The 23,834-nt window shown below is 45.4% G+C and overlaps 1 protein-coding gene and 2 non-coding genes across 8 annotated transcripts in view; 2 read left to right on the top strand and 1 right to left on the bottom strand.

The window, feature by feature from the left end:
* Positions 1-23,834, top strand: part of PHKA2 (phosphorylase kinase regulatory subunit alpha 2) — an 85,611-nt gene that overhangs the window by 50,423 nt on the left and 11,354 nt on the right. For 4 of the 6 annotated variants that reach the window (XM_059911798.1, XM_059911795.1, XM_059911799.1 and 1 more), the window contains 13 exons: positions 779-874; positions 4,748-4,855; positions 6,899-6,977; positions 9,643-9,777; positions 10,452-10,561; positions 11,730-11,874; positions 12,131-12,209; positions 15,238-15,407; positions 16,185-16,358; positions 20,031-20,119; positions 21,120-21,253; positions 21,662-21,818; positions 23,597-23,676. In XM_059911798.1, the coding sequence (XP_059767781.1) occupies positions 779-874; positions 4,748-4,855; positions 6,899-6,977; positions 9,643-9,777; positions 10,452-10,561; positions 11,730-11,874; positions 12,131-12,209; positions 15,238-15,407; positions 16,185-16,358; positions 20,031-20,119; positions 21,120-21,253; positions 21,662-21,818; positions 23,597-23,676 (1,556 nt within the window). The remainder of the gene's footprint in view (positions 1-778; positions 875-4,747; positions 4,856-6,898; positions 6,978-9,642; positions 9,778-10,451; positions 10,562-11,729; positions 11,875-12,130; positions 12,210-15,237; positions 15,408-16,184; positions 16,359-20,030; positions 20,120-21,119; positions 21,254-21,661; positions 21,819-23,596; positions 23,677-23,834) is intronic. The other 2 variants (XM_059911800.1, XM_059911797.1) reach the window with 2 other exon arrangements.
* Positions 1,977-2,083, bottom strand: LOC132358097 (U6 spliceosomal RNA). Its single transcript, XR_009500451.1, has one exon. It is a non-coding gene; the product is annotated as a U6 spliceosomal RNA (small nuclear RNA).
* On the top strand, positions 19,403-19,474 carry TRNAE-UUC (transfer RNA glutamic acid (anticodon UUC)). The gene has a single exon. It is a non-coding gene; the product is annotated as a tRNA-Glu (tRNA).

The following is a 23,834-nucleotide window of genomic DNA, read 5'->3' as shown; positions in this document are numbered from 1 at the left end:
CAGAAAAGCCTGTTTAGTACCTTATTTTGTAGGTCTCACAGAATTTACTTCTCTTAGCCCCCTGTGCTGCCTCTTCCACTTGCTGCCCAGTCACATTTTAAAGTGATGCACCCTGTCGTGCTTTGCTGTCCATAAATTTCAAACGAAAAGAAAATGAGATCTGGAAGGCATTTGACTGAGCTCTCCAAAGATGAAATGTGTCAGATAGCTGGGTGGCTGTTAAGGGTTTTTTTCTCTCCATTTCCCTTTTAATGTATAGGTTTTTATCACTGCCTTTTTAATTTAATAGAAATGTTTACATCAACAGCTTTTACTGAGTAGCACGTCCTAAAAATTGGGGTACATGGATCATAGAACCTACACTTTTCTTCACATCTTATTCGTTCAGCAAATATTTTGTGAGCAATAAATGTTTGAACAAGGGCTTCTTCAGTGGAAAACTACCAGCAGGTGGAAATGGGATGCACTGCTTAACATCTGGCCTCCACTCCATAAAGCTTATAGTCTAGCTGGTGAGACAAAATTTAAATATGTGAGAAGTTAAGAGTGAAGTATTTAAGTCACGAATTAAAGACAACACATAAAAGGCCAGTCGCATTTAGCTCCTCCTAACATTTGCTGTCAGCCAGAGTCCAGGTTCCTCCTGCAGCCCTTGAGCTGAAGGTATTTGTGCATTTCTTAGCCTTGTGTCCTACTTCTGATCTGTTTGTTGCCAAGAGAGCTGTTTTTCTGTGTTGCACTGCTGTTTCCTACCGTGGGGGATGGGGCTATTTTCCAGGTCCAAGAATACCGAGAGGCCCTGGAGGGAATATTAATCAGAGGCAAGAACGGGATCTACCTGGTGCCTGAGCTCTACGCCATCCCGCCTAACAAGGTAACCAGGTGCTGCTTATCTAGTACAAAGTGAGATGGTGCTTGACCTTTTGGTATTTTTCATTCCCCCTTCAGACCTAATACTTTTTCTCCAGGAGAAGTGGTTTCTAAAGCCTTCAGTAGTGTTCCTGTTTATCACAGGAGTTACGGCTTTGGAGCCATGCTTGACCTGGCTGGTGCCCAAGGGAGGCGTTAGTTGAGGACCTTCAGAGGATACCTGTCCTTCTCTGAGCCCAAGGCCACACAGGCCCTAAAAAGCACAAAACACTGTTAGGCACCATGTTCTCACACATTTCCACGGAAGAAGAAACCAGACAGAATCTCCCTGGGAGAGGGGGAGAGATGTATAGGCATACCTCGCTTTACTGCAACTTCGCAGATAACTGCGTTTTTTTTTTTAAACAAATTGAAGTTTGTGGCAACCCTTAATTGAGTTCTTCCAATAGCATTTGCTCACTTCGTGTCTCTGTCACATTTTGGTAATTCTTACAACGTTTCAAACTTTTTCATTATTACTATATTTGTTATGGTGATGTGTGATCAGTAATCTTTAATGTAACTACTGCTGAACTTGATGAAGGTTCAGATGATGGTTAGTATTTTTTAGCAATAAAATATGTTTAAGATACGTACATTTCTTTTAGACATAATGCTATTTCACACTTAATAGATTACAGTATAGTGTGAACATAACTTTTATATGCAATGGGAAACCAAAAAATTTGTGTGACTCCCTTTATATTCATTTTATTGCAGTGGTCTGGAACTGAGGTCTGCCTGTATAGGGTAGCTGAGAATCTCTTCCTTTGAGTCAAGCAGTTCCTGAGCTAGAGCTTGAGTAATCACTTAGAAGCCATTCTGTATCATGAAGAGGGAAACTGGCCAGTTCCAAGAAGATGCCCAAAGATAGTTTTGTTCTATCCACTTTCCTAACTTGGGTCATGATGGACCTATATATCTTAATGGGAAGATTTCCCCATACATATCTCATGTTTAGCAGAAAAGAATTCTCGATTCAAGGCTATTTCTCTTTTGAATGTTCCTGTTTTTTTTTTTTTTTTTTTTTTTTTTTTTTCTTTTTTTTTTTTTTTTTTTTTTTTTAAAAAAATATGGAACGCTTCACGAATTTGCGTGTCATCCTTGCGCAGGGGCCATGCTAATCTTCTCTGTATCGCTCCAACCCTAGTATATGTGCTGCCGAAGCGAGCACTTGAATGTTCCTGTTGCTTCAAAGCTTCATTATTGCATTTTGGGGAGGAAGAGATTTCAGAGAGCAGTGTCCTTCCCCCGGTTGACAGGGCCTGCACTAGAGTGTAACCCTGCTGTCACACAGCAGCTTGGGTCTACGGGTTTGTGGTTGAATCAGGCCACGAGCACATGGTCAGGGGACTGGCAAAGGCCTTTGAAATTATCTGCCTCAGTTCAGAGAGGCAGAGCTCAGACAGCACTGGGCTCTGCCTGGAACCAGACCCCAGGTTCAGGGCCTCCTCACAACGCCACGCTGCCTCCTAATGGGTGGTGCATTTCCAGGGAATGGAGAGTCCCTCACTGTACAGATCGGGCCATGGAGCCTGCAGGGGCTGTTTTCTTTCTAACTGTTAGAAACCTAGATTTCCTGCAGACGTATTGATTTTACTATGTGTGATGTGTATGTGTTGGTGGGGGGGGGGGGGCCTGACAGTGGGGGCTGGGTAGTTACTTCCTAGCAACTGCGTGTTCAGGTTGCCCCTTTTCCAGTATTGAGGCACTTGACAAAACAAAATTAGTAATGGGAGGTAATTTGGAACATGGAAGCATAGCAAGGGAAAATAAATAGCTTCAGGGTTATTTCACCTATTTTATGATAGAGAATAACCATCTATCCATGTTCTACTAAAAGGCACATTTCCTGACTGTAGTAACTGCTAGGTGTTATAAGCTCTCCTTTTCTTTCTGGTGAACAGTTCTGGCTACATGTTGGAAAAGGTTACTCTGCAACTTTTCTCTTCTGATCTCTACACTGACCTTTGTGCTTGTACTTGTCATTTCAGTATCCTCCTTTATCCAGTGTGTTTACACATCAGCTAGGCACCGATTTTGAACGTTCTTTTATTTTGAGCACAGTTTGTATCTGTGCTGGTTCCGGCTGACAGCTGGGAAGGTTCACCCATCACATCAGTAACATGTTGAGACCACTACAGACAGGGCTACCCCGACCCATATGGCACCTTTGTGCAAATTAGAAAAAGAGCCTCACCTTTGGAGTGGCCACAGCCCTGGGCCAAGGCGCCATCCAGCCTGAGTTTCAGCGTCACTCACTTCCTCAGCTGGACAGGCTTTTGCAAGGCGCCACCACCCACGGGGCCTCCACTGGACAGCTCGAGACTAACGCAAGCATACCCAGCAGACTTGCTTGGAGCAGCTGCTCCGGGCTGGGCAGCAGGCTAGGTACTGGGGCACAGAGGGGTCACGACGCCGGCTCTGCCTCTGCGAACTTGCAGGCTAGGGGGGTCGGAGGAGCGAATCCATGGGATGGAGGGCAGACAGAGGACTGCCGGCGGCAAAGGCTTGGTGCATTAGAGGACCTGCAAGCAGGTTGGAAGGACTGAGGTGGAGAGGGGGAGACACATACCTCCACGGGGAGGCAGGAGCCAGCAATGGGTGGGAGGAGGGCAGAGCGAAGCTGTCTTTTGACCCAGATACCTTGTCTACCTTCTGTTCTTTGCATCGACTATTTCCCATTCCAGATCTATGTAATCTTTCTTAACACTACTTACATTTCAAAAAGTTTTAATGTACAGTCTGATTGTAAAAGTAATTCTGCATACTGCAAAACATACAAGATTCTATAGAAAGAAAATATTTCTCCCGAATCTTACTTCCCAAATATAACCACAATGATGTTTTGGAGAATCTCCCTCCACGTATTATCCTATTTGATTATTTTATTACTGGTAACATTTAATTCTGTTCCGTTTATGAGCTTAAGTTTTTCTTAGTTTACTACAGAAAATTTTTAAAAATTTACTGCATATATTAACAACATCACTGATTAATTCACAAGCAGAGAATGACTCGCCTCATGATGTGATTTTCCCCTTTGGAGAAAGATGTGTTTCCTATTTCCTTCAATTGGCTTATGTTTTCTGGAGAAGGAAGTGGTCACTAACATTACCCCCAACCAACGAACGTTGTAATGACCCAAAACCCAAAGGTCAGCATGGAGTTTACAACAGAGAAATTTGCAGACTAACTTTTACAACACGTAGCCAGCACTGTCCATCAGAAAGAGAACTGTAGCTTATTTTGATGAGTCAAAACCCCCAATGGATTCAGCTTTTTGAGTCCCTGATGGAAAATTAGTGATCTAATAGTACAATTGTTTTTCCTCAATCAATAGCGCCACCTTCTGGTAATTTTCTTGCATCTGCACACTGAGTTTATGAACCCCTGAGGAGAGCAAGATAGAAACCTGACTCAGCATCCAGAACTACACTGCCGTGGCTATTGGCTGATGTTTTAGATCATTGTACCCATAATGCAGCCAAACATAAGTATGAGCTGTGACATTTCTTGTTGCCCAGAGCTGTGCTCAAAGACAGCAGGCCCGGCTTCCAGTGCCTATCTCTCTGCCTTTTGCCATCAGTGTGCTTGCGGGAAGAGCACTGGCTGGGACCAGGCCTGGGTTTGAGTTCCACCTCTGCTGCTTTTAGCCACGTGGCCCCCCGCGCAAGGGCCTCAACCTCCATGGCCTCCTTATCCCAGCTCTCGCATAGAATTGGTTTGGAGGATCAAATGAGTGGCATTTTGTAAATCCTCCGTGCGCTCCCCATGTAGTGACGTTGGCCATTTTCTCCTCTGACATTCTGACTTTGGGTTTTCCTCTCTTTGTCAGGTAGATGAAGAGTATAAGAATCCTCACACGGTGGACAGAGTTCCTCTGGGGAAGGTGCCCCATCTGTGGGGTCAGTCCTTGTACATCCTCAGCTCCCTGTTGGCAGAGGTAAGGGACTTGGGGGCTTCACAGACTGGAAACCATGTGATTGGAAGTTCAGGGGACCCTGGAAGAACACAGGGGCTCTCTGCTCAGTGTGGCTATGAATATCTTTGGCATCTTTTTTTTTTTTAAGATTACATTCTTTTAAAAATTTTTTTTTAAGATTTTTTTTTTTGATGTGGACCATTTTTAAAGTCTTTATTGAATTTGTTACAATATTGCTTCTGTTTTATGTTTTGGTTTTTTGGCCGTGAGGCATGTGGGATCTTAGCTCCCCGACCAGGGATGGAACGCACACCCCCTGCACTGGAAGGTGACGTCCCAACCACTGGACCGCCAGGGATGTCCCCCGTCTTTGGCATCTTCATGGCTTTCAAGTCAGCTGGTTGGGGTTGACTCTGAGGCTTGAGACCTAGGCTTGTGTCCGTATTTATAGTAAACCGTTTGGGGCTTAGCTGCAAGCCAAGCACTCTCTGTCCCTCCCCCAGCGCCCCTTCCCACCAGCATTCCTGGTCTGTGGCTAGAACCTGGTTGAGTTGATGGTCGGTAGGAGGGCCGGAAGCTTCTCAGCCAGGATCAGCACATGTATGAAAGATGCAGGGTTTGGGGAACTGCTCCACACGGTCTTAGGTGCAGGAAGCAGGAGGACTCTGACGCTCCAGTGCTCTCTGCAGGAAGGGGCAGCGGGCTGGTTCTTCTGTAGTGGATTTTGTGTCGGCTGCTCCCTCCCTCAGCCAGTAACACCGCCACACAGAAGGTCAGCTGCCTCTGACTCATTCCTTCTTGTTGAGCATTTTCTTGCCCCCAGGTTTAAGTTTTTAAAATACAAATGCTTTTGTGCCAGCTAAAAATGAATCCCCTCCCCAGTCCTAAGTGTGAGTGATTTTTATCAGATGGCTCATCTTTCCTGGGAGGATCCTGCCCAGCTGAGTGCTTTGGACCCCTGGGGAGGGGTGTGGGGGGCGGGGGGTGGTGGAGAGCGGGGGTGGGGGGGAGCAATGGGTTGGATGTCACTGGAGTTCCTGGTGGGTGAAAGAAGACCCAAGTGAAGGTATCACAGTGCAAGTGGCCCTTAGGTGCTGAGATGGAGTAGTTGCTTCATGGATATGATTGTCTCTGCAGTTTCATGGACATGTTCTTGGGGGTGGAGACTGTGTCTTATACTTTTGTCTTTAAGAGTAGGGAAGCACATATATCTCCTTTGGAAAGCCAACCCTGCCTCTGACTAGCTCTTTAACCTCGGGCAGGTCTCTTAATCTCCCTGGGCCTCGGTTTCCTCATCTTTATTATTATTTTTTTAATGTTGTACAGCTTTATTTAAATATAGATTTTTTTTTTTACGTTTCCTCATCTTTAAAGTAAAGAGCTTGGGCTTTATCATCTCTGCAATATGGTGCAGCTCTGATTTCTGTATCAGTGAGATGGGAAACAAACTTGCTTCTGTTTCCTCCTCTCAATGTAAAGGCCCTCATCTAGGCCTAGCATTAGGTCCAGCTTCTCCTCAGAACTCGCAGAACACCTTGATCCATTCTCTTAAGGTTCCCATCATTTATAGAAAATATGAGGAGATCCACATTCAAAGAGCACTCTGCAAGCAGGGAGGGGAGTTTTGTGTTTCAGGACAGTCAGCTCTGGGCCAAGTCCTTACCCTAAGGACATTGCCTCGGTTTCCCCACCTGTAAGATGGTGCGAATGGTAGTGCCTCCCTGTTAGGAGGCCTGTGTGACGATGCATGTACAGGGCTCAGCACAGTACCTGGCGCGGGGTAAGGGCTCAGGAAGCATGAGTTACCCTTGTTCTTTTCACTCACACAAGTTGGGCGTCTCTGACTAGCCCTGGAGAGCTGGGTGCCAAAAACGCAATACATTTATCAGCGCCATCTAAATGGTATACTGTAGTTCAGAGAAAATAAGCAATTGCCTTGAAAAATTATAAAGGAATAAAACACTGAAGATCTTGAGCCCCCAAATATTTTATTTTCAAACTTAGGTTTAAGGTGAAATTTCAGTTAATCAGTATTTCATAGTGTTAATGCTCCTCTTTTCCTAGGGATTCCTTGCCACTGGTGAAATTGATCCCTTAAATAGAAGATTTTCCACTTCCGTCAAACCTGATGTCGTAGTACAAGGTTTGTGAGCATGTTTACTATTCATATTTAACTTTGTAAAACCAATGTTATTTTTAAAGCAAAGTGTTCCTATTTAATTTTTAAAAATCTGCATATGTATATATTTTAGCATATATTAGTTCTGTGAAATATGTTCTGTAACTCAGCTGCTCCCGATCACAAAGTTACTTTCTACAAAGGAATTGTTTTCTTGAATCTAAACCTTGATTGCAACTGGGGCACAAGTGATTCATTGAGCATCATTTTTCATAACTGCTATTCTTTAAAAAGTAGAACGTGACCTTGTTGAAAACTCAAAACCCAAATGAGGGTTCACTCGTTCCTCCCTTGGAGGTCTGACTTCTTTCCAGAGCTGCAGGCCCATGTTTTCACCTCCCTCCACCCATCTCCCCTCCTCTCCAGATGGCAACTCTTCCGCAGAAGTGCAAGGCCAGCCTGGGCTACTGCTGCGACACTGGCTCTGACTAGCCATGTGACTTCACCTCTGTGTGCCTCGGGCTCTCATGACCGGTGCTCTCTCACAGGGTGGTCTTGAGAGGAATTGAGATCCACAGGGAAAGCCCTCAGTGCAGGGCCAGGCCTAGAATGCTCCCTGCTGGCCGATTCCTCTCCCTACTTCCCCTCCTAGGAAGGACTCCCCAGGAGCTCACAAACCTCGTAGAGTGACTTATATACCAGCTAGTATCATAGCGTGTCGTGCCTACGCCTTGTGTCCTCTACAGGACACTGTACATTTCTTAAGGACAAGGGCCTTATCATTTTTGTAGCTTCTATGTTGATTGATACACACGCACTCAATACATTAAAAACAATTATTGAGCAAATGAAGGGCAACCCTCTCTGTGGCCACGGACGCATTTGGCTGCGCCTGTCCGTGATACAGCAGAGGTCGCGCAGGTCATCACCCAGTCGATCCTGTGCCCCAGGCCCACCGAGAGACGCACCCAACCATCACAACATTCCGATCAGGTAGAAAGTGTGACGATCATGATTATCATCCCCCTCTTACACATGAGGCTGAGGGGTTAACTTACTCAGGGACCCGCGGCTGACAGCTGGAGGGGCAAACCCAGCTGTGACATCCAGGTGGCCTGATGCAGCCTGACCCCACAGTCTCTGCCCGTCACCAGAGCACATGCTGCTAAGTGATCCCTTAAGTCCACAAGGCCACTCTTCCAATTGCAGGCTGGGGTGCATTGATGGATCCTGAGCACCATTTTTTTTTTTTTAATGCAATAGAAGAAAACAGAGTAGAAAATATCAGAGGCTGTGGTCTGGAGGAAGGAGAAGTGCAGTTTCAGAAACTCCTCTGCGTGCAGCTCTCTCAGATCACCAGGCTTACAGGTCTTGGTCAAGCCACTCCTCTGAAAGAGTCACTTGTACAGAGTGACCGCCTTGTGGCTCTGATACGTGGAGATCTCTGCACGGTGTTGTAAGCTTCTGAAGAGACGGATGTTAGGGGAAGCTGCTCGCCCAGTCCTGCATGGCTGACGTCCCTGCTCAGCTACAGCTGGCCAGCCGGGCAGCAAGGCTTCCCCTCAGGGCCTTGCTGTGAAGCTCAGATGAGATCATGGATATTAAAATACTTTGAAAAAGCATCATGTGCTATGTAAATATAAGGAGGTGACATTCAGGTCTCAGTGGCATTTATATGTATCATACGTTCAGGTGCCACCAGCCTGAGGGTACAGTGGTTGGGCTCAGGGAGCTACCTTAACAGTAACCAAGTCTTTCCTCTGGCCTGAGCACCGCCCCGAGCCCCTCCAGTTCCTGGCAGGCTCAGCTGCAGGTGGACACAGCACTGGCCACTCTCTCTGTGGCCAGAACTCCCTTTCTCCAGTTCCCTCCCCAGGACTCCTTCCTTTTGCCAAAGCACTGTCCCTTCTCTTAAAAGCCAGCAGTACTGGTACAGCAGGTATGGGGGGTCTGAGCCCGCCTCCGGCCCCCACATCCCAGGCATCCCAGAGCCCTGCCTGCTAGAGAGCCAGATGCCCAGCCTCACTCACTGGAGTTGGGGCCCAGGCCGGCCCACTGGGTGCATGGCCCAGCTCTGGGGTGGCTCTTCCCTACTAGCGGGGGGCCCTGTGCTGTGTTTCCCAGTGGGCCAGGCTGCCCCACTACCACCAGCCCACTGGTAGGCCCACTTTTCCTTCTCTCCAGAGCATAAAACCTCCTCCCCCCTCCCCCTCCCTCCCCCTCGGTCAGAGCATCCCCTGCTGCACACGCCACTCTTTTATATTGCTCTTCTGTCTTTGAGAGCAGAGGCACAGACTTCTTCTGGTATCCCCTTTGCAAAGCTGTTTCCACTCCTGACCCCATGTGAAAAGAACACAAGACAGGTTTCGAATAAATGCAGACCCACAGGGAGGCAAGACATCATTTGAGATGGGTAATTCAGCTTGGGACCTGTTGAAAACCATTTCTAGAAGTCCCAGACTGTCTTGCACATTGAGGGCACTTGATAAATATGCACTGTGGGTGTTGAGGGGAGGCAAGGCCAGAGAGAACCCGGAAGAGCGACAGGACAAGCGCTCTCCCTTTCAAAACCACCCAGCACGTGGAGAGCATGCTGTCACAGGCCAGAGAGGAGAGTAGACAACAGCACTCATCCGTGTGAGGGGACGAGGGCCACCGTCTAATGCGGATGCTATGTTCTTGTTCACAGTGACTGTTCTGGCAGAGAACAACCACATTAAGGAGCTGCTGAGGAAACATGGGGTGAGCATCCAGAGTATTGCCGACATTCATCCAATCCGAGTCCAGCCAGGCCGGATTCTTAGTCACATATATGCCAAGCTTGGTAGGTTTGGGGAAATAGCAGGGCATTTTTGGCGAGGGGGCATCTCGGTTCTAGGTTTTGGATCTGGGGGAGACTGTGATATGTGTAAATTCAAAGGAATTGGGCAAAGCACTAAAGTAGGTGGTTTGACAGCTTCCACGTGAAGAGGAATGGCCACCAAGCACATTCCTCTCATGCCTGTTCAGGAGATGTCACCACAGGTGGCCGTGTGATTCATCAGATCTGTTGTAAAATAAGGAGCCACCTTTGAAAATTCACAATTGGAACAGTCATTTGTGTCTTCGTAATGTTTCTAAATTTTATCTGTGGTCTAAGAAAATGCTTATTTACCTATTAAAATGGGAGATGGGTTCTCTTTACTTTTTCTAAAATCTGACTTTGTTTAGGATCATGGTTCAATACTAAATAAATAAAAAGTGAACATTAATAAAGTCCTTTTAATAATTTTATTCCATATAGATGTTGCACCGGGTGCTGTTCTTCTATATGCATGAAAAGAAGGGGGATGGGATTTGTTTTTAATTCATCCTTGTCCCAAAGAAGGATAACAGTATTAGAAAAACCAAACCCCAAAGTGAGTTGTTTAACATATAAATAAGTCTTAGCCAGAATCACTTGGATTAGATGTCACTGTATTTGCTGTAGCTCGAATTTCTCTTTTATTTTCTAAATAGGACGGAATAAGAATATGAAATTGAGTGGGCGACCATATCGGCACATTGGTGTCCTTGGAACATCTAAACTATATGTGATTAGGAACCAAATCTTTACTTTCACACCCCAGGTGAGGAGAGCAGGCCAGTAACAAACCAACAAGCATCTGTTTATTAAGCTGTCTTTTCTGTCTGGGGAGGTACTTTGAATGTGGCAGAATGTGCATGCATGTGTTCAAACAGAGACATAAGATGACACCCAGTACCTAATACAATTCTTTACTCGTGGTAGGTGCTCAATAGATGCGGCTTGAATCGAATCGAGCGTCCCATCAATTCCAGTATGAAATTCATACCACTTTACAAATCCGCTAGTGACATGCCACTTGACTCGCAGCCCTTGTGCCCTAATTGCAATAGTCCTTAACCCTTGCTTAGGCTGTCAGCAGGTCCTCTATCAGCAGAATCCCACATGGGAAGTCTGATTTTTCAGGTCCCAACCCCCTTGACGGGATCCTGAATATACTGATTATGGAACTTTTCTTCAGAGTTTTTGTTTCCAAAGGAAACTAGTCCTGTGGAATGCAAACGAAGCGTTTTTCATCCATTTGGGCAGCTAGAAAGGCCAACTGAGGGATCACTTTGTCAACATGGGGCGTAGCCCCCCAACTACCTGGGGACATAGTTGGGCCCTAGGGTCATGGGTCAGTAGCCTCAAGTTGCTCTTTTTCACCCAGCCTGTGCTGCTTGCTTAAATCTTGTGAGTTATTTCCCTTCGTAACAGATTTTAGACCAGAGCTGAGTGTGCACTGGTCCAGAGGCCAGGACAGCAATGATTTTCATCAACATCAGGCAACAGTGCCTCTAGTTCACATTAACCAGGCCATGAATCAGGTAAACACAGTCTCCACGTCTCACCTGCTCTCAGTGGCCCCACCAGGAAAACATCGCCGAGCCCAGCAGCCCTGGACAGTGTAGGAATTAAGGAGTTATTGATTTACTTTCAGGGACAGCGGTGTTGGGCCAGGTCCTTAAATCCCCATCCAAGGAGCTGTAAATAGATCTAGTTGTGCAACTTTCCCTTCTGTGCTAGCACTAACGTAGCCCTGGCTCCTGGGCAGGCGACAGATCGATTTGTCTGATCGCGAGGAGAGCCCCATTATGGGGGTGGATTACAGCCAGGGTTGAGCCTCTTCTCTGGAAACAAAATGCAAGGATTAGTGCTGCCGTGAATGACAGCGGGGGTTATGTGGAGGGAAATGAAGGACAGCCTTGAACCTGGCCTGTTCTGACTTGCAGTTCACTGACCAGCATCACTTCTACCTGGCCCTGGACAATGAGATGATGGTGGAGATGCTGAGGATCGAGCTAGCCCACCTGTGCACCTGCTGGCGGATGACGGGCAGACCCACGCTCACCTTCCCCGTCACCCACACCATGCTCAGTAACGCCGTGAACTTGATCTGCTTGACTCCTGGCCCACTGGTGGTTTGGGCCCTTTTCAAAATGTTTAAAATGAGTCCCATGGACAGAGCTAAGTACTGAAGGGGGTTCTTAGCAGTTAGGTTTCTTAGGTCAGGAATCTTCTGTGCCATACATATTTTAATTAGATTTTGTTGATGAACACATTTCAGTGCATACCCAAACAAAGTATTCCCAGATTAACTAAACTAACTGATTTTTTTTTTTTTTTTTTTTAGCAAACGATGGCTCAGATATTCATTCTGCTGTTCTTTCTACAATTCGAAAACTAGAGGATGGATATTTTGGAGGAGCTAGGTAATTTGTGATTTTTTAAAAAGCAAAAGTAACATTGACCTTTCTTAAAGTCTTTTGCTGCCCTTCTCCCATTTTTCATATCACTTGCCGAACATAGAAGCGTGGAGCTTTAGAGTAAAAAGGGAGTTAAAACATCTAATCCAGTCACCCATGTGAAACTGGAATCATCTCTAAGCATCAGTTGGTGGGTGTTTGTGAAGCTTTTATGGGCGCCAGGAGGCCTGGGGCATAGAGAGGTGAACATATCAAGTCTCTCCGAAGTGGCACTCTGGGAATGCATGTATGGAATGCTGTGTCTGTTTCTACTAAAAGGCGTGCTAGAAAACACCCAGTGCCTAGCATCTGGCAGGTGCTCAGTAATCAAATCACTCCTTGAATTGACTTGAGTGTGCTAACACCTTAAAAATAATTCACAGAACTTTACAGATTCCTTCGTGGCCCTCAGAGCAGAGCACCTGAATGGGCCTCCCTAGACCACTGTCCCCTCATCCTCCGTGGAACGACGCCCATTCCGGTTTGCAGGCCCACAGTCCAGCCGGTGCTCCCAGCTATCGCAGTGAAGCACCTTGAGGGATAGGGGGCTCACCTCCCATGGAAACCCCTTTCGTTTTTGTACCCCATGACTGTCACAAGGCAGAGGATTTTTCAGTAGCATCTATGCCCTGATCTCTGTGAATCTCCTGGAATATGCCAGAAGGGCCCCAGGATAACCTCACCATGCAGCCGGCCCGAGTAATGTGTGGCCTTTCCGGAGCTTGGGGAGGCTGCCATTTGGTCCCTGATGGAGTGCCAGTTGCTAAAAGTGTTTGGGAGTTGAAGTCAGCCCTTCTTCTCACATCCTCACATCCACACCAGGGACCCTGCTGCCACAGTAATTTTTTAAAATTATACACGTAAAAATTGCCATCTTAACCACTGTAAAGTGTACAGTTCAGTTGCGTTAAGTATATTCACATAGTTTGCAACCAATCTCTAGAACTCTTTTCATCTTGTAAAACTGAACCCCCCCCACCCCACCGCCACTGCCCCTGGCAACTACGGTCTACTTTCTGTCTCTAGGTGTCTCATCTAAGTGGACTTATCCAGTATTTGTTTTTTTTGTGACTGGCTTATTTCACTTAGGCTGATGTCCTCAGGGTTGAGTCACTGGATTTCTAAGCACTGGGTTTGGCACCTCTGCTCACCAAGCTCGCTGCAGGTTTTGCTGTAGACTCGAAGTGGCCCTCGCTCCAAGCTTCTCCTGGCCTCTCTCATGAGTGTCAGCGAGGCCATCCCCAGCATTCTGCTATCTAGCTCCCAGGGCTGGTGCCGTAACTGCATTTGGCATCTGCTTTCGTCCATTTCATATCCAGCTTGGATAGGTTACCACCTGGCATATGGCGTCATAACCGAGAGACAATACCATACGCCCATAATTAACTGTTTTCCAAAATGAATTCTTTAACTGAAATCTAATCATTGTCAAAAGGATACCGTGTGCAGTTAATTGAGCCCTTGCAGTGTGTCCTTTGTGGCTTTGCACCTGTTGTCTCACGTTGTCTTCACTTTGTCGTGCAGGCTGTATTCCTATTTTATGGGCAAGGATCTGTAGGCTCAGAGAGCCAGGGGCACAAGATGAGTAGGTGCAGAAGCTCTGTGTGAGTCCAGAAACGGGGCTCTAACCACCATACCGAGCTGGATGGGGGCTTACAGGAATCAGGAGGGCCTCCCGGTTACAGAGTATGGCAAACAATTCAGAGAACCATGGAAAGAAACAGGAATGCCTAGGCTCCATCAGCTACCTTTCCTACTTAGTTCTTCATAATTAAAGTTGAATGTCATTTTGGCTCTTTTTTAGGTCTGAGGGTATTTAAAAAACTGAACTCACTCTACATGCCAGACTCTACCCTCTGGACCCACCTGGGGTCGCTTGCTATCAGAGGGTTTAAAATTACTGCCTTTCCGCCTTTGACCTGATTCCTTTCAACTTCATCAGAGAGGAACTGGTCCCTTGGCTCCACCTCATCTCCTACTGTTTCCAACCTCAGGGCAAAACAATCCTTAGGACTGACCCCAGGGCTCTAGGGGGAAAAAGTTTTTACTTGATTAAGGGAAGGCTTTTCTTTCCCTCAGGCAATGTTTCTTGACCTAGTGTACTTGCCCGTGGAAGCTCACGCACCTGTGAATTCATTTGAGCTGCATGCTTCTGTTTACTCTCCTCAAACTAAGCCATTTAAACAAGTCGTAATCTGATGCTGGTAGCTCTGAGGCATCCTACACTTTTCTGCCTCCAGATCCAGCACTTTAAGAAGCACATAGTGCCGGCTTTCTTTCTGTACAGTGGACATCCCACTTGCCCCCCGAACCTGGGGGTGAACCAGGTTCAGGGAGCAAGAACTCGGAGGCTGCTACCTTTGTAGCAGAACCGCATACTGCCAAACCCAGCTCCCAGTTTTCGGTGCAACTTTTCCCAGCCTGATAATAGGGCCACTCTGGGCCACTGTCTCTATCCGGGGATGGCCCAGCCATCACATTCTTTCTAGAGAGAACTTTGGCTCTGAGACGTGCCTCTCCCAACATTTCCCCCCCCACCCCTCCTCCCCGGGCCTTGTGTGGCTGAGTGATAGGGACTCATAAAAGGTAGCACGAGGGCATCCAAAGAATCGTTGCTTGTGGTTTTGTCCTGGTCCAGTTGTTTTAGGGCAAAAAATACCCAAGGGTTGGTTCTGGTTAAAAGTGCTTCGCTCAATATGTTTTGTAAAACTTTGGTTGGTTCAATAAAATAGATTTCTATTTGTGTTGGGTTTGGGAATAAGAAATCAGCATGATGCATTTTGGCTTTTAATATGCTGTGTGCTTCCACTTCATACTTGCTATTGAATTTTCATTTTAATTTCTTGGCTGACTACTTGTATGGGGCAATCTGCAGAGTGACGTGTTTACTGATTCTGGCAGAAGCGCCACCTGGTTATTGAAAAGTCTCTCGATGATTCATAGTGGAAGTTTGTCCACATCCACCTATATCTCTAACATAGTGTTTCCTTGGCAGAGTAAAATTAGGGAGTCTTTCGGAATTTCTCACCACCTCCTTCTACACGTATCTGACCTTCCTGGATCCAGACTGTGATGAGAAGTTGTTTGCCGACGCCAGTGAAGGGAGCTTCAGTCTTGATAGTGATTCAGATTTGGGAGGATATTTGGAAGACACCTATAATCAAGGTACGGCTTGGAATGCCTTTGCAGGTGGTCCCTGAATTTTATTTCAACCTTGGCATTGTGATAAAATTGCCCTAAAACTCAAGCACAGAAAATGATTTGTAATTAACATGACAAAAAAGAGTCTTTGGAAACTTTCACGTATTAAAATGAATAAAATGCCACTTTAATAAACCTAAACTGTAAAAGGGGGGCTTTTTTAAACCTAGAGGGACAAAGAGTTTCAGGAATGCGGACTTTTCACAAAATATAAAGGAAGAAACACACTGCTTGAATTTTCAAAGAAACGGTAGAATGATCTTGGTTTGATTGGATATAAGTGATGAAATCCTTTGTATATAACACTTCTCAAACTGAGGAAGGTTTTGGGTTGAAGTGACCTGTTTTTCACTTTTAGATAGTACTTGGGATTGCGGCTGGGGATTCCATAATGCTTAGCTCACTCATGACAAATTAAAACCAAAAGATCAGATGTTGGCTGCTGGCCCTCCGATTGTCTACATATTCAGCTCATCTTGGGATGATGTGATGTAAACACTATTTGGACCTGTATTTTCTTTTTCTAGGATGAAGTTTCTCCAAATAATAACTTTATGAATACATGCATTATCTATGTAAATCTCTTTCCAGGGGTAGAGTGGAGGTCAAATATCTATATCAAAATGTTGTCTTTCACTAAATCTACTCAGCACTTCATGCTACACGTAATCACTGTTATGCATTTAGGTTATTTCTGCAGCTTGTTTTCATTGGCTCTTTTTCTTACCTGTGTAATTATAGAAAGCCGGGATGAACTTGACCAGTATATCAACCACCTCCTGCAAAGCACATCCTCGAAGTGCTATCTGCCACCTCTTTGTAAGAAGACAGAGGACAGCCATGTTTTCAGTGCCATCTACTCCACTCGGGATATACTTTCCGTGATGGCAAAAGCAAAGGGTTTGGAAATTCCATGTACATTATTAACTCTTTTCTGCCTGTTAAAATAACTTCTTTTATCAAAGTAATGCATGAGCATAATGTAAAACTCAAAGAATCCTAAACGACAACAAAATGCAGCTGTTTCCTGCCTCACCTCTCCCCTCCTCACTGCCCCCAGTCCTTCTACTTAGAGGCAACCACTTTCAACTCTTAGTTGTTTCTTCTGGTATTTACATATTTCTAAATAATGTGTCTGTAGTGCTGTCTTTGATGCATCGATTTTATTCAGTATCTGTTGACTTTTTCTTATGCAGGTGAGGAATTCAGCTGTGTTAAATCACCACTCCTCTGCTTCACTTCCCCTAACCTGTCCATGCAGTTGTATTAAGGTTTAGTTAAATCAGTATTCACTATTTCTATCATTGTATGTATGCAAATATTATTCCCAACTCAGTATAATAATATACTACATTATCATTTTTCCTTTTTTCTAAAGTTAATAGTTGCCCTGTCTTTTAGTTTGCTTCGCTTCCTTTCTACACCTTCCAATGGCCTCGCAATACAAATTTCCACAAGGTGAATCATATGTATGAATCTCACGGTTCCACTGCTTTTCTTGGAGTCCAAAAGTTTCCTCCCATCTGGCTGATTGCACTCTAAGCCTCTTGCATACCTGGCATCCTGGGACTTTTCTTTACTATAATCCTTGGAATCTCCTTTGCTTGTCTATTCAGTTGGGTTCCCTGTTTCTTGATTCTGGCATGTTCCCCTTTCTCAATTTATTCCTTTGGTGGAATACATTCTAGAACAGTTTCAATAGGTTTTAAAAAATGGTGCAATGGAAGAGGGCACAGTAATGACAGCCCTTAACTTGCTTGTTTCTGGAGTTCACTGCCCCTTTTGGCCTGGTCACCCTCCACATCCAGGATGTAGATTTTATCACTGGGATCTTCCTTCATCATCATCTGGGAGACTTCCTTGTCTCCTTTGTTGGCTCTCCTGTTTTCTGTATCTCAACTTTTCCTCTTTCTTAGCTTACTATCTTATTTTGGTGGAGGACATCCAGTAGTTTCCTAGGAAACAGTGCATGGTGGGTAAAATTGTTGAGACCTTTCAAGTCTGAAAATATCTACAAATTATCCATTTGAGAGTTTGGCTGGGTATAGCATTCTAGATTGAAAATAAATTTTCCTTAAGAATTTTGAAAGCACCTCTTCATTGTCTTCTAGCTATCAGTGTTGCTACTGAGAAATCTGAACCCATTCTGATTTTTGATCCTTGAAATATAAACGGTTATTCTCTTTCCAAGTTTTTAGGATTTTCTCTACTCTCAGGTTCTGAAATTTCAATGATGTGCTTTGTTCTGGGTGTATTTTCATCCACTGTGTTGGCTACTCATTGGGCCTTCTCTATCTGGAAATTTATGTTTTTCAGTCCTGTAAAGTTTTTCTGAAAAATTCCTTGACTCATTTCCTTCCCTACATTTTCTCTTGTCCTCCCTTTCTGGTACTTTATGATTCCAATGTTGACCTCCTGAAGAAGACTTTTTCGTTTCTCTCCCGTCTTCCATTTCTCTGTCTTTTGATCTGTTCTGAGAGCAATTGCTTCAACTTTTTGTTCCACCTGCTCAGTTGAGTTTTTCCACTTTTGCTGTCATGTTTTAAATCTTTGTTCTCTGAATTGTATCTGTTCTTGTTTCATGAATGCAATATAATTCTTATTACTCTAAGAATTAATGGCAGGGCTTTTTGTTTTTGTTTTTACATTTTCTTCTCCCGAAATGGTTTCCATTTCCCCCAAGTCAATTTTTCCTGTTTGTATTGGTTTCTATCTTCCACAGTAGAGTCTTTCCTCCAGTGCTGGGTGTTCCTTGGTTATCTGCTCGTGCATATAAGAATCTCCAAGCCTATACCTGTAAATGGGGCCTGTTGGGTTTATGGGTGAAAGCAGGGCAGATTTCCCAGAGATGGTCTACAATCTCCTTTGCAATCTCCTTTGTAACCTGTAAGGGTCTGATTGCCTCGAGCTATACAGTCATTTATTCCCCCAAGGAATGTACCCACACCTTCAGACATGTGGGTCAGCATCCCCTCCAGAGACACACATACCACCCCTTTTTTACCCTCTTCAGAGAGACCTTCTAGTCTTCTATCAGGGTGAGCAAGGCAGTTGCCAAGCTGTGTGAAGTTGCAGAAGGCATCTAGGGAGCTCACTGCCTCTCACACACCTTCTTCTCCATCTTCCTTCTTTTGGTTACCCTCTCTGGACCCCCAAGTTCTAGAGGTCCATGGTGCAGCAAGCTCCTTAGACTTCTGAGGATTCTCTGTTATAAATCTGACTGGTTCTTGGTTTTCCCCACTGCAGTCTTGGGTTTGGTTGCCTTGTGTCTACTAAATGTTTTCATCCATCAGCTTTCCCACTTCCAAAATGTTACTATTGTCTTCTCTCCTGCTTCCCTATTCTTTAGGGTTTGCCTTTTTTTAAATTAATTTTTGTAGTGTTAGTGGGGGTTTAAGAGGAAGTAAAATTAAAACTTATGTTTAATCCACTAGTGTTACCTGACGGTCTATAAATGCCTTTTATTTATTTATTTTTAAATTTATTTATTTTTTATTTTTGGCTGCGTTGGGTGTTCGTTGCTGCGTACGGGCTTTCTCTAGTTGCGGCGAGCAGGGGCTACTCTTCATTGCGATGCGTGGGCTTCTCATTGTGGTGGCTTCTCTTGTTGCAGAGCATAGGCTCTAGGCACATGGGCTTCAGTAGTTGCAGCACGCAGGCTCAGTAGTTGTGGCTCGTGGGCTCTAGAGCGCAGGCTCAGTAGTTGTGGCGCACTGGCTTAGCTGCTCCGTGGCATGTGGGATCTTCCCAAACCAGGGCTTGAACCCATGTCCCCTGCATTGGCAGGTGGATTCTTAACCACTGCACCACCAGGGAAGCCCTGTAAATGCCTTTTAAATATACCTCATCTTTACCTTGAAAGCTTCCTGTTTTCCCAAGATGATATGACATACCCTGGCAGACAGAGATGGCTTAATGAATAAATACTGATAACATCTAAAGGTGGTTAAAAGGGGAATTCCCTGATGGTCCAGTGGTTAGGACTCAGTGCTTTCACTGCTGGGGCCCAGGTTCAATCCCTGGTCAGGGAACTAATAAGATCCTGTAAGCTGCACAGCGCAGCCCCCAAAATTAATTAATTAATTAATTAATTAATTAAAGGTGGTTAAAAAACATAAGCACTAACACCCAGCAGTGGCAAAGTGAAACACACAGTGGACAGGAGGCTGGTACACCTCGATTATGAGAAGGCCAGTGACCTTGGACAAATGACAAGGTCATTGGACAAACCTTGGACGAACCCTCTCTGGTTCTCAGTTTCCACATCTGAAAGAAAAAGAAGTTGGACTCAGTCATTTCTAAGGCTCCTTCCAGTCCTAGATGCTATGTAGTTTTCCCTGAATTCTAAGAGAGAAAAGTGGAGTTCAGCTCCTTAAAGCAAGGTGTGTCCTGCTCATTTCTTATTTCCAGAGTTAGCACATGATGTGGCCACATGAAAAATTCTTTTTGAAATCAGTGAAACTAAGTAAGTATTCATTCCTTATTTGGTTTGTACTGAATAGGGAGTAGCTGCCGTACCTCTTAAAAGAAGTATTTTATCCTTCCTCCTGCTCAGAAGAGCTTTCTCTTTATTCTTTTGTTTTCTAGTTGTTCCCATGGCTTTGCCAACTAAAGTTCTAAGTGCCCACCGTAAATCACTGAATCTTGTTGATTCTCCTCAGCCGCTCCTAAAAAAGGTAAAGTATTTAGAATCACTTTTTCAAAAAGTGTAATGTTCTTTGGTGCTGGTGTAGTCCCAAGAACTCTTGAATGGTTGAACTCAAAAGAGCACATTTCTTGGTATCCAGGACTTTCAGGATTAGAAGTTCTGGGTTTTGATGTGCACCCACTCAATTAGTTGTCTGGCTTCTGGTTTGTGTCAGTATGCACACTGAATTTGATGCAAACCTTTATATTTTGCATGTAGGAGATGGCTATTGACATTCTGCCTACCCATCAGAATCTGTGTCACATTAGAGGAAATGAGCTAGCTCACTACCAGGCCTGTCCTATCTGTGCCAGCCAGCCAAAGCCGGGCTACTTGCGGAGCAGGGCACAAAACCAGAAAAAGATTCCTCTGGAGAATAAAATCCCAGGGTGTTCCCCACTAGTTCCCATAATTTGTTATTTTATCCAAAGTTCCCTTTGATTTTATCAGAAAGATTCAGCGTCTGTTGGAGACTATTTTAACCTAACCACAGTTTTAGGTTGTTTAAAACTCACATATTTTTTGTGTGTGTTTTGCCTTCAAAAAACATCTTATTGAAGTTTAACATACATAGAGAAAAGTATATAAAATATAAGTATAGAGTTCAGTGAATTATCACTGAGCCAATAGACCTGTGTGCGTAACAAGCGCCCTTTGTGTCCCTCCCGGTCGCTTCCTCCCCCTCCACTCAAAAGGTAACTGCTAGCATGAGTTCTAACACCAGGGGTTGGTTTTGCCTGTTTTTGACCTTTACATAAATAAAATTTACACATATTTTAACCTGTTCAGTTCAGTCTCTTGCAGACATCCACTAACACAATGATTCACCGATCAGAAATATAAACAAAAAGCCCCAAAAGATACAATGAAAACCTGAAGCATAGCACAGCAGCAGAGTTCCAAGACCAGGTTGGTGTGTCACTTCCTGATCTTCTGGAAGTTCGCATGCTCAGCCCCCCTCCCCTGCTTTTTGGCTTTTGTATGGACAGGCCCCCGAAGATGACTTCCAGTTTCCCAGAGATGACCACGGCGACGTAGACTGTGAGAAGCTGACTGAGCAGCTAAAAGATTGTTCGAACCTACAGGACCAAGCGGACATTCTGTACATTCTGTATGTAATAAAGTAAGTGGGTGGGCTTCACTAGGTTGAGCTTTCTCTGTTCTCCTTGCTCTTCGTCCTAGGCTTCTTGGCCTTCCAGCAAGCCGCATCATGGTCATAGTCACCCAAGCTACCCAGACTCACCGTGAGCAGACTCCCATCCCCTTCTCTACCTGCTAGTGTTGTCCTCCCAAGATGAGAAGGCTGGGTGAGGCCAGGATCTCACCATTTCCTGATGTTAGGCTTCTGTTTCAAATAGACAGAAGACGACACAGCCCTCTCGGTGAGACTCAGAGGCACTGGGAAGCCCCCAAGCACTTGGCAGAATGCGTGGTGATTCATTCCCCTCCCTGCCAAGTGAGCTCTATTGCAAGAGAATCTGGCCTTGAAACGTTCTGGGCCATACTTCTGGGGTTTTCCATCTCTTGACAGGGGTCCCGGCTGGGACACAAATCTCTCTGGACAGCACGGGGTCACTGTTCACAACCTCCTCAGCGAGCTCTATGGAAAAGCCGGCTTGAACCAGGAGTGGGGTCTGATCCGCTACATCTCTGGCCTACTCAAGAAGAAAGTGGAAGTCCTGGCTGAGGTCAGAGCAACCATGCACGTGAAGGGTGTCTGTCTGTCCTTTCTAGCCCGGTGCCCTCTTCCTATTATGAAAGCTGGAGGCAAGCACCTCCATTTGTAAAGGAAACGCGTTGTTTAATATACAGACGGAGCTGGTCCTTCTCTCCTGACCTCTCACTGCTCTTAGAAGACAGGCAGAGGAAATGAAATTCAAGTTGATTAGTTTTGTTACTTCTTAGCTGCAGAAAAGGGTTTACCAAGAAATAAAATGAAAATGCTCTGTGGCCCGGCACCCTCTTAAACAGAGCTCTCTTATTTCTGCACATCTGCAATACAGTCATCATCAGTATTTTAACCCCAAGGCCCTGCAGAATCCAGAACTGCTTTCTATGACATTCAAGTTCTTTTTTTTTTCCCTCTATTTATTTATTTATTTATTTATTTATTTATTTAATGGCTGCATTGGGTCTTCGTTGCTGCACACGGGCTCTCTCCAGTTGCGGCGAGCAGGGGCTACTCTTCATTGTGGTGCACGGGCTTCTCATTGCGGTGGCTTCTCTTGTTGCAGAGCATGGGCTCTAGGCACGCAGGCTTCAGTAGTTGTGGCACGTGGGCTCAGTAGTTGTGGCTCGCAGGCTCTAGAGCGCAGGCTCAGTAGTTGTGGCACACGGGCTTAGTTGCTCCGCGGCATGTGGGATCTTCCCGGACCAGGTCTCGAACCCGTGTCTCCTGCATTGGCAGGCGGATTCTTAACCACTGCGCCACCAGGGAAGTCCCCAGGTTCACTGTTTTAGTAAGGTGATGGTATTTATTATATGTGAATAATGGGGAAACTGGCAATTTAGGACTCTAATATGGTCATTAACTTTTTTTTTTTTTATTAGTTGTTTTGTTTGTTTTTTTTATACTGCATGTTCTTATTAGGCATCAATTTTATACACATCAGTGTATAGTATACATGTCAATCCCAATCGCCCAATTCAGCACACCACCATCCCCAGCTCACCGCAGTTTTCCCCCCTTGGTGTCCATATGTCCGTTCTCTACATCTGTGTCTCAACTTCTGCCCTGCAAACCGGCTCATCTGTACCATTTTTCTAGGTTCCATATACATGCGTTAATATACGATATTTGTTTTTCTTTTTTTTTTTTTTTTTTTTAATTATGTTCCTTGGTCTGTCTTTATTTATTTATTTTTGGCTGTGTTGGGTCTTCGTTTCTGTGCGAGGGCTTTCTCTAGTTGCGGCGAGCGGGGGCCACTCTTCATCGCGGTGCGCGGGCCTCTCACTATCGCGGCCTCTCTTGTTGCGGAGCACAGGCTCCAGACGTGCAGGCTCAGTAGTTGTGGCTCACGGGCCGAGTTGCTCCGTGGCATGTGGGATCTTCCCAGACCAGGGCTCGAACCCGTGTCCCCTGCATTGGCAGGCAGACTCTCAACCACTGCGCCACCAGGGAAGCCCGGTCATTAACTCTTAACATCAGTATTTTAGGACTCACAGCAGCTCATCCTCCTTATGGAATATCAGGGATTCCAGTGTGTTTGCTACAGGGGGTGAGCATAAAATACCCACTAATAGGCCCTGCAGAGCCAGGCCTGGGGCCACATTTTGGGGACACAAAGATCACGGGGACCCAGCTCTGGCTGGGTTGCTCAGTCTGGGGTCTGTGTATGAATTTTCAAATAAATAGCAGCATGGGTCATAAAGTTTGTAAAGGTAAGTTTATGATCGTATTGGCAGTGATCCTTCCCCACCGGCTTTGCTAATCTTTCTCCCCCTCACCCTTTTCCTCAATGTGTAGGCCTGCACGGACCTGCTGTCGCACCAGAAGCAGCTCACGGTGGGCCTGCCGCCAGAACCCCGGGAGAAGACCATCTCTGCGTAAGTCTTCAACCTGGGGGCCTCAGGTCTGGGGGCAGTACCTGGGGGGAAAACATCAGTGCTGTCCACCATTCAGGAAGAGAGTCTTTTTATAGACACTGTCACTGGAGCACTTCCAGCAGGAAAATGAGGATATTCCATAGAGGACTAGGAGGCAT

This window comes from Balaenoptera ricei, chromosome X (assembly GCF_028023285.1).
Source record: "Balaenoptera ricei isolate mBalRic1 chromosome X, mBalRic1.hap2, whole genome shotgun sequence".
Lineage (NCBI taxonomy): Eukaryota > Metazoa > Chordata > Mammalia > Artiodactyla > Balaenopteridae > Balaenoptera > Balaenoptera ricei.
Note: the sequence above shows the minus strand (reverse complement) of the source record. Positions and strands in the feature narration are given on the sequence as shown.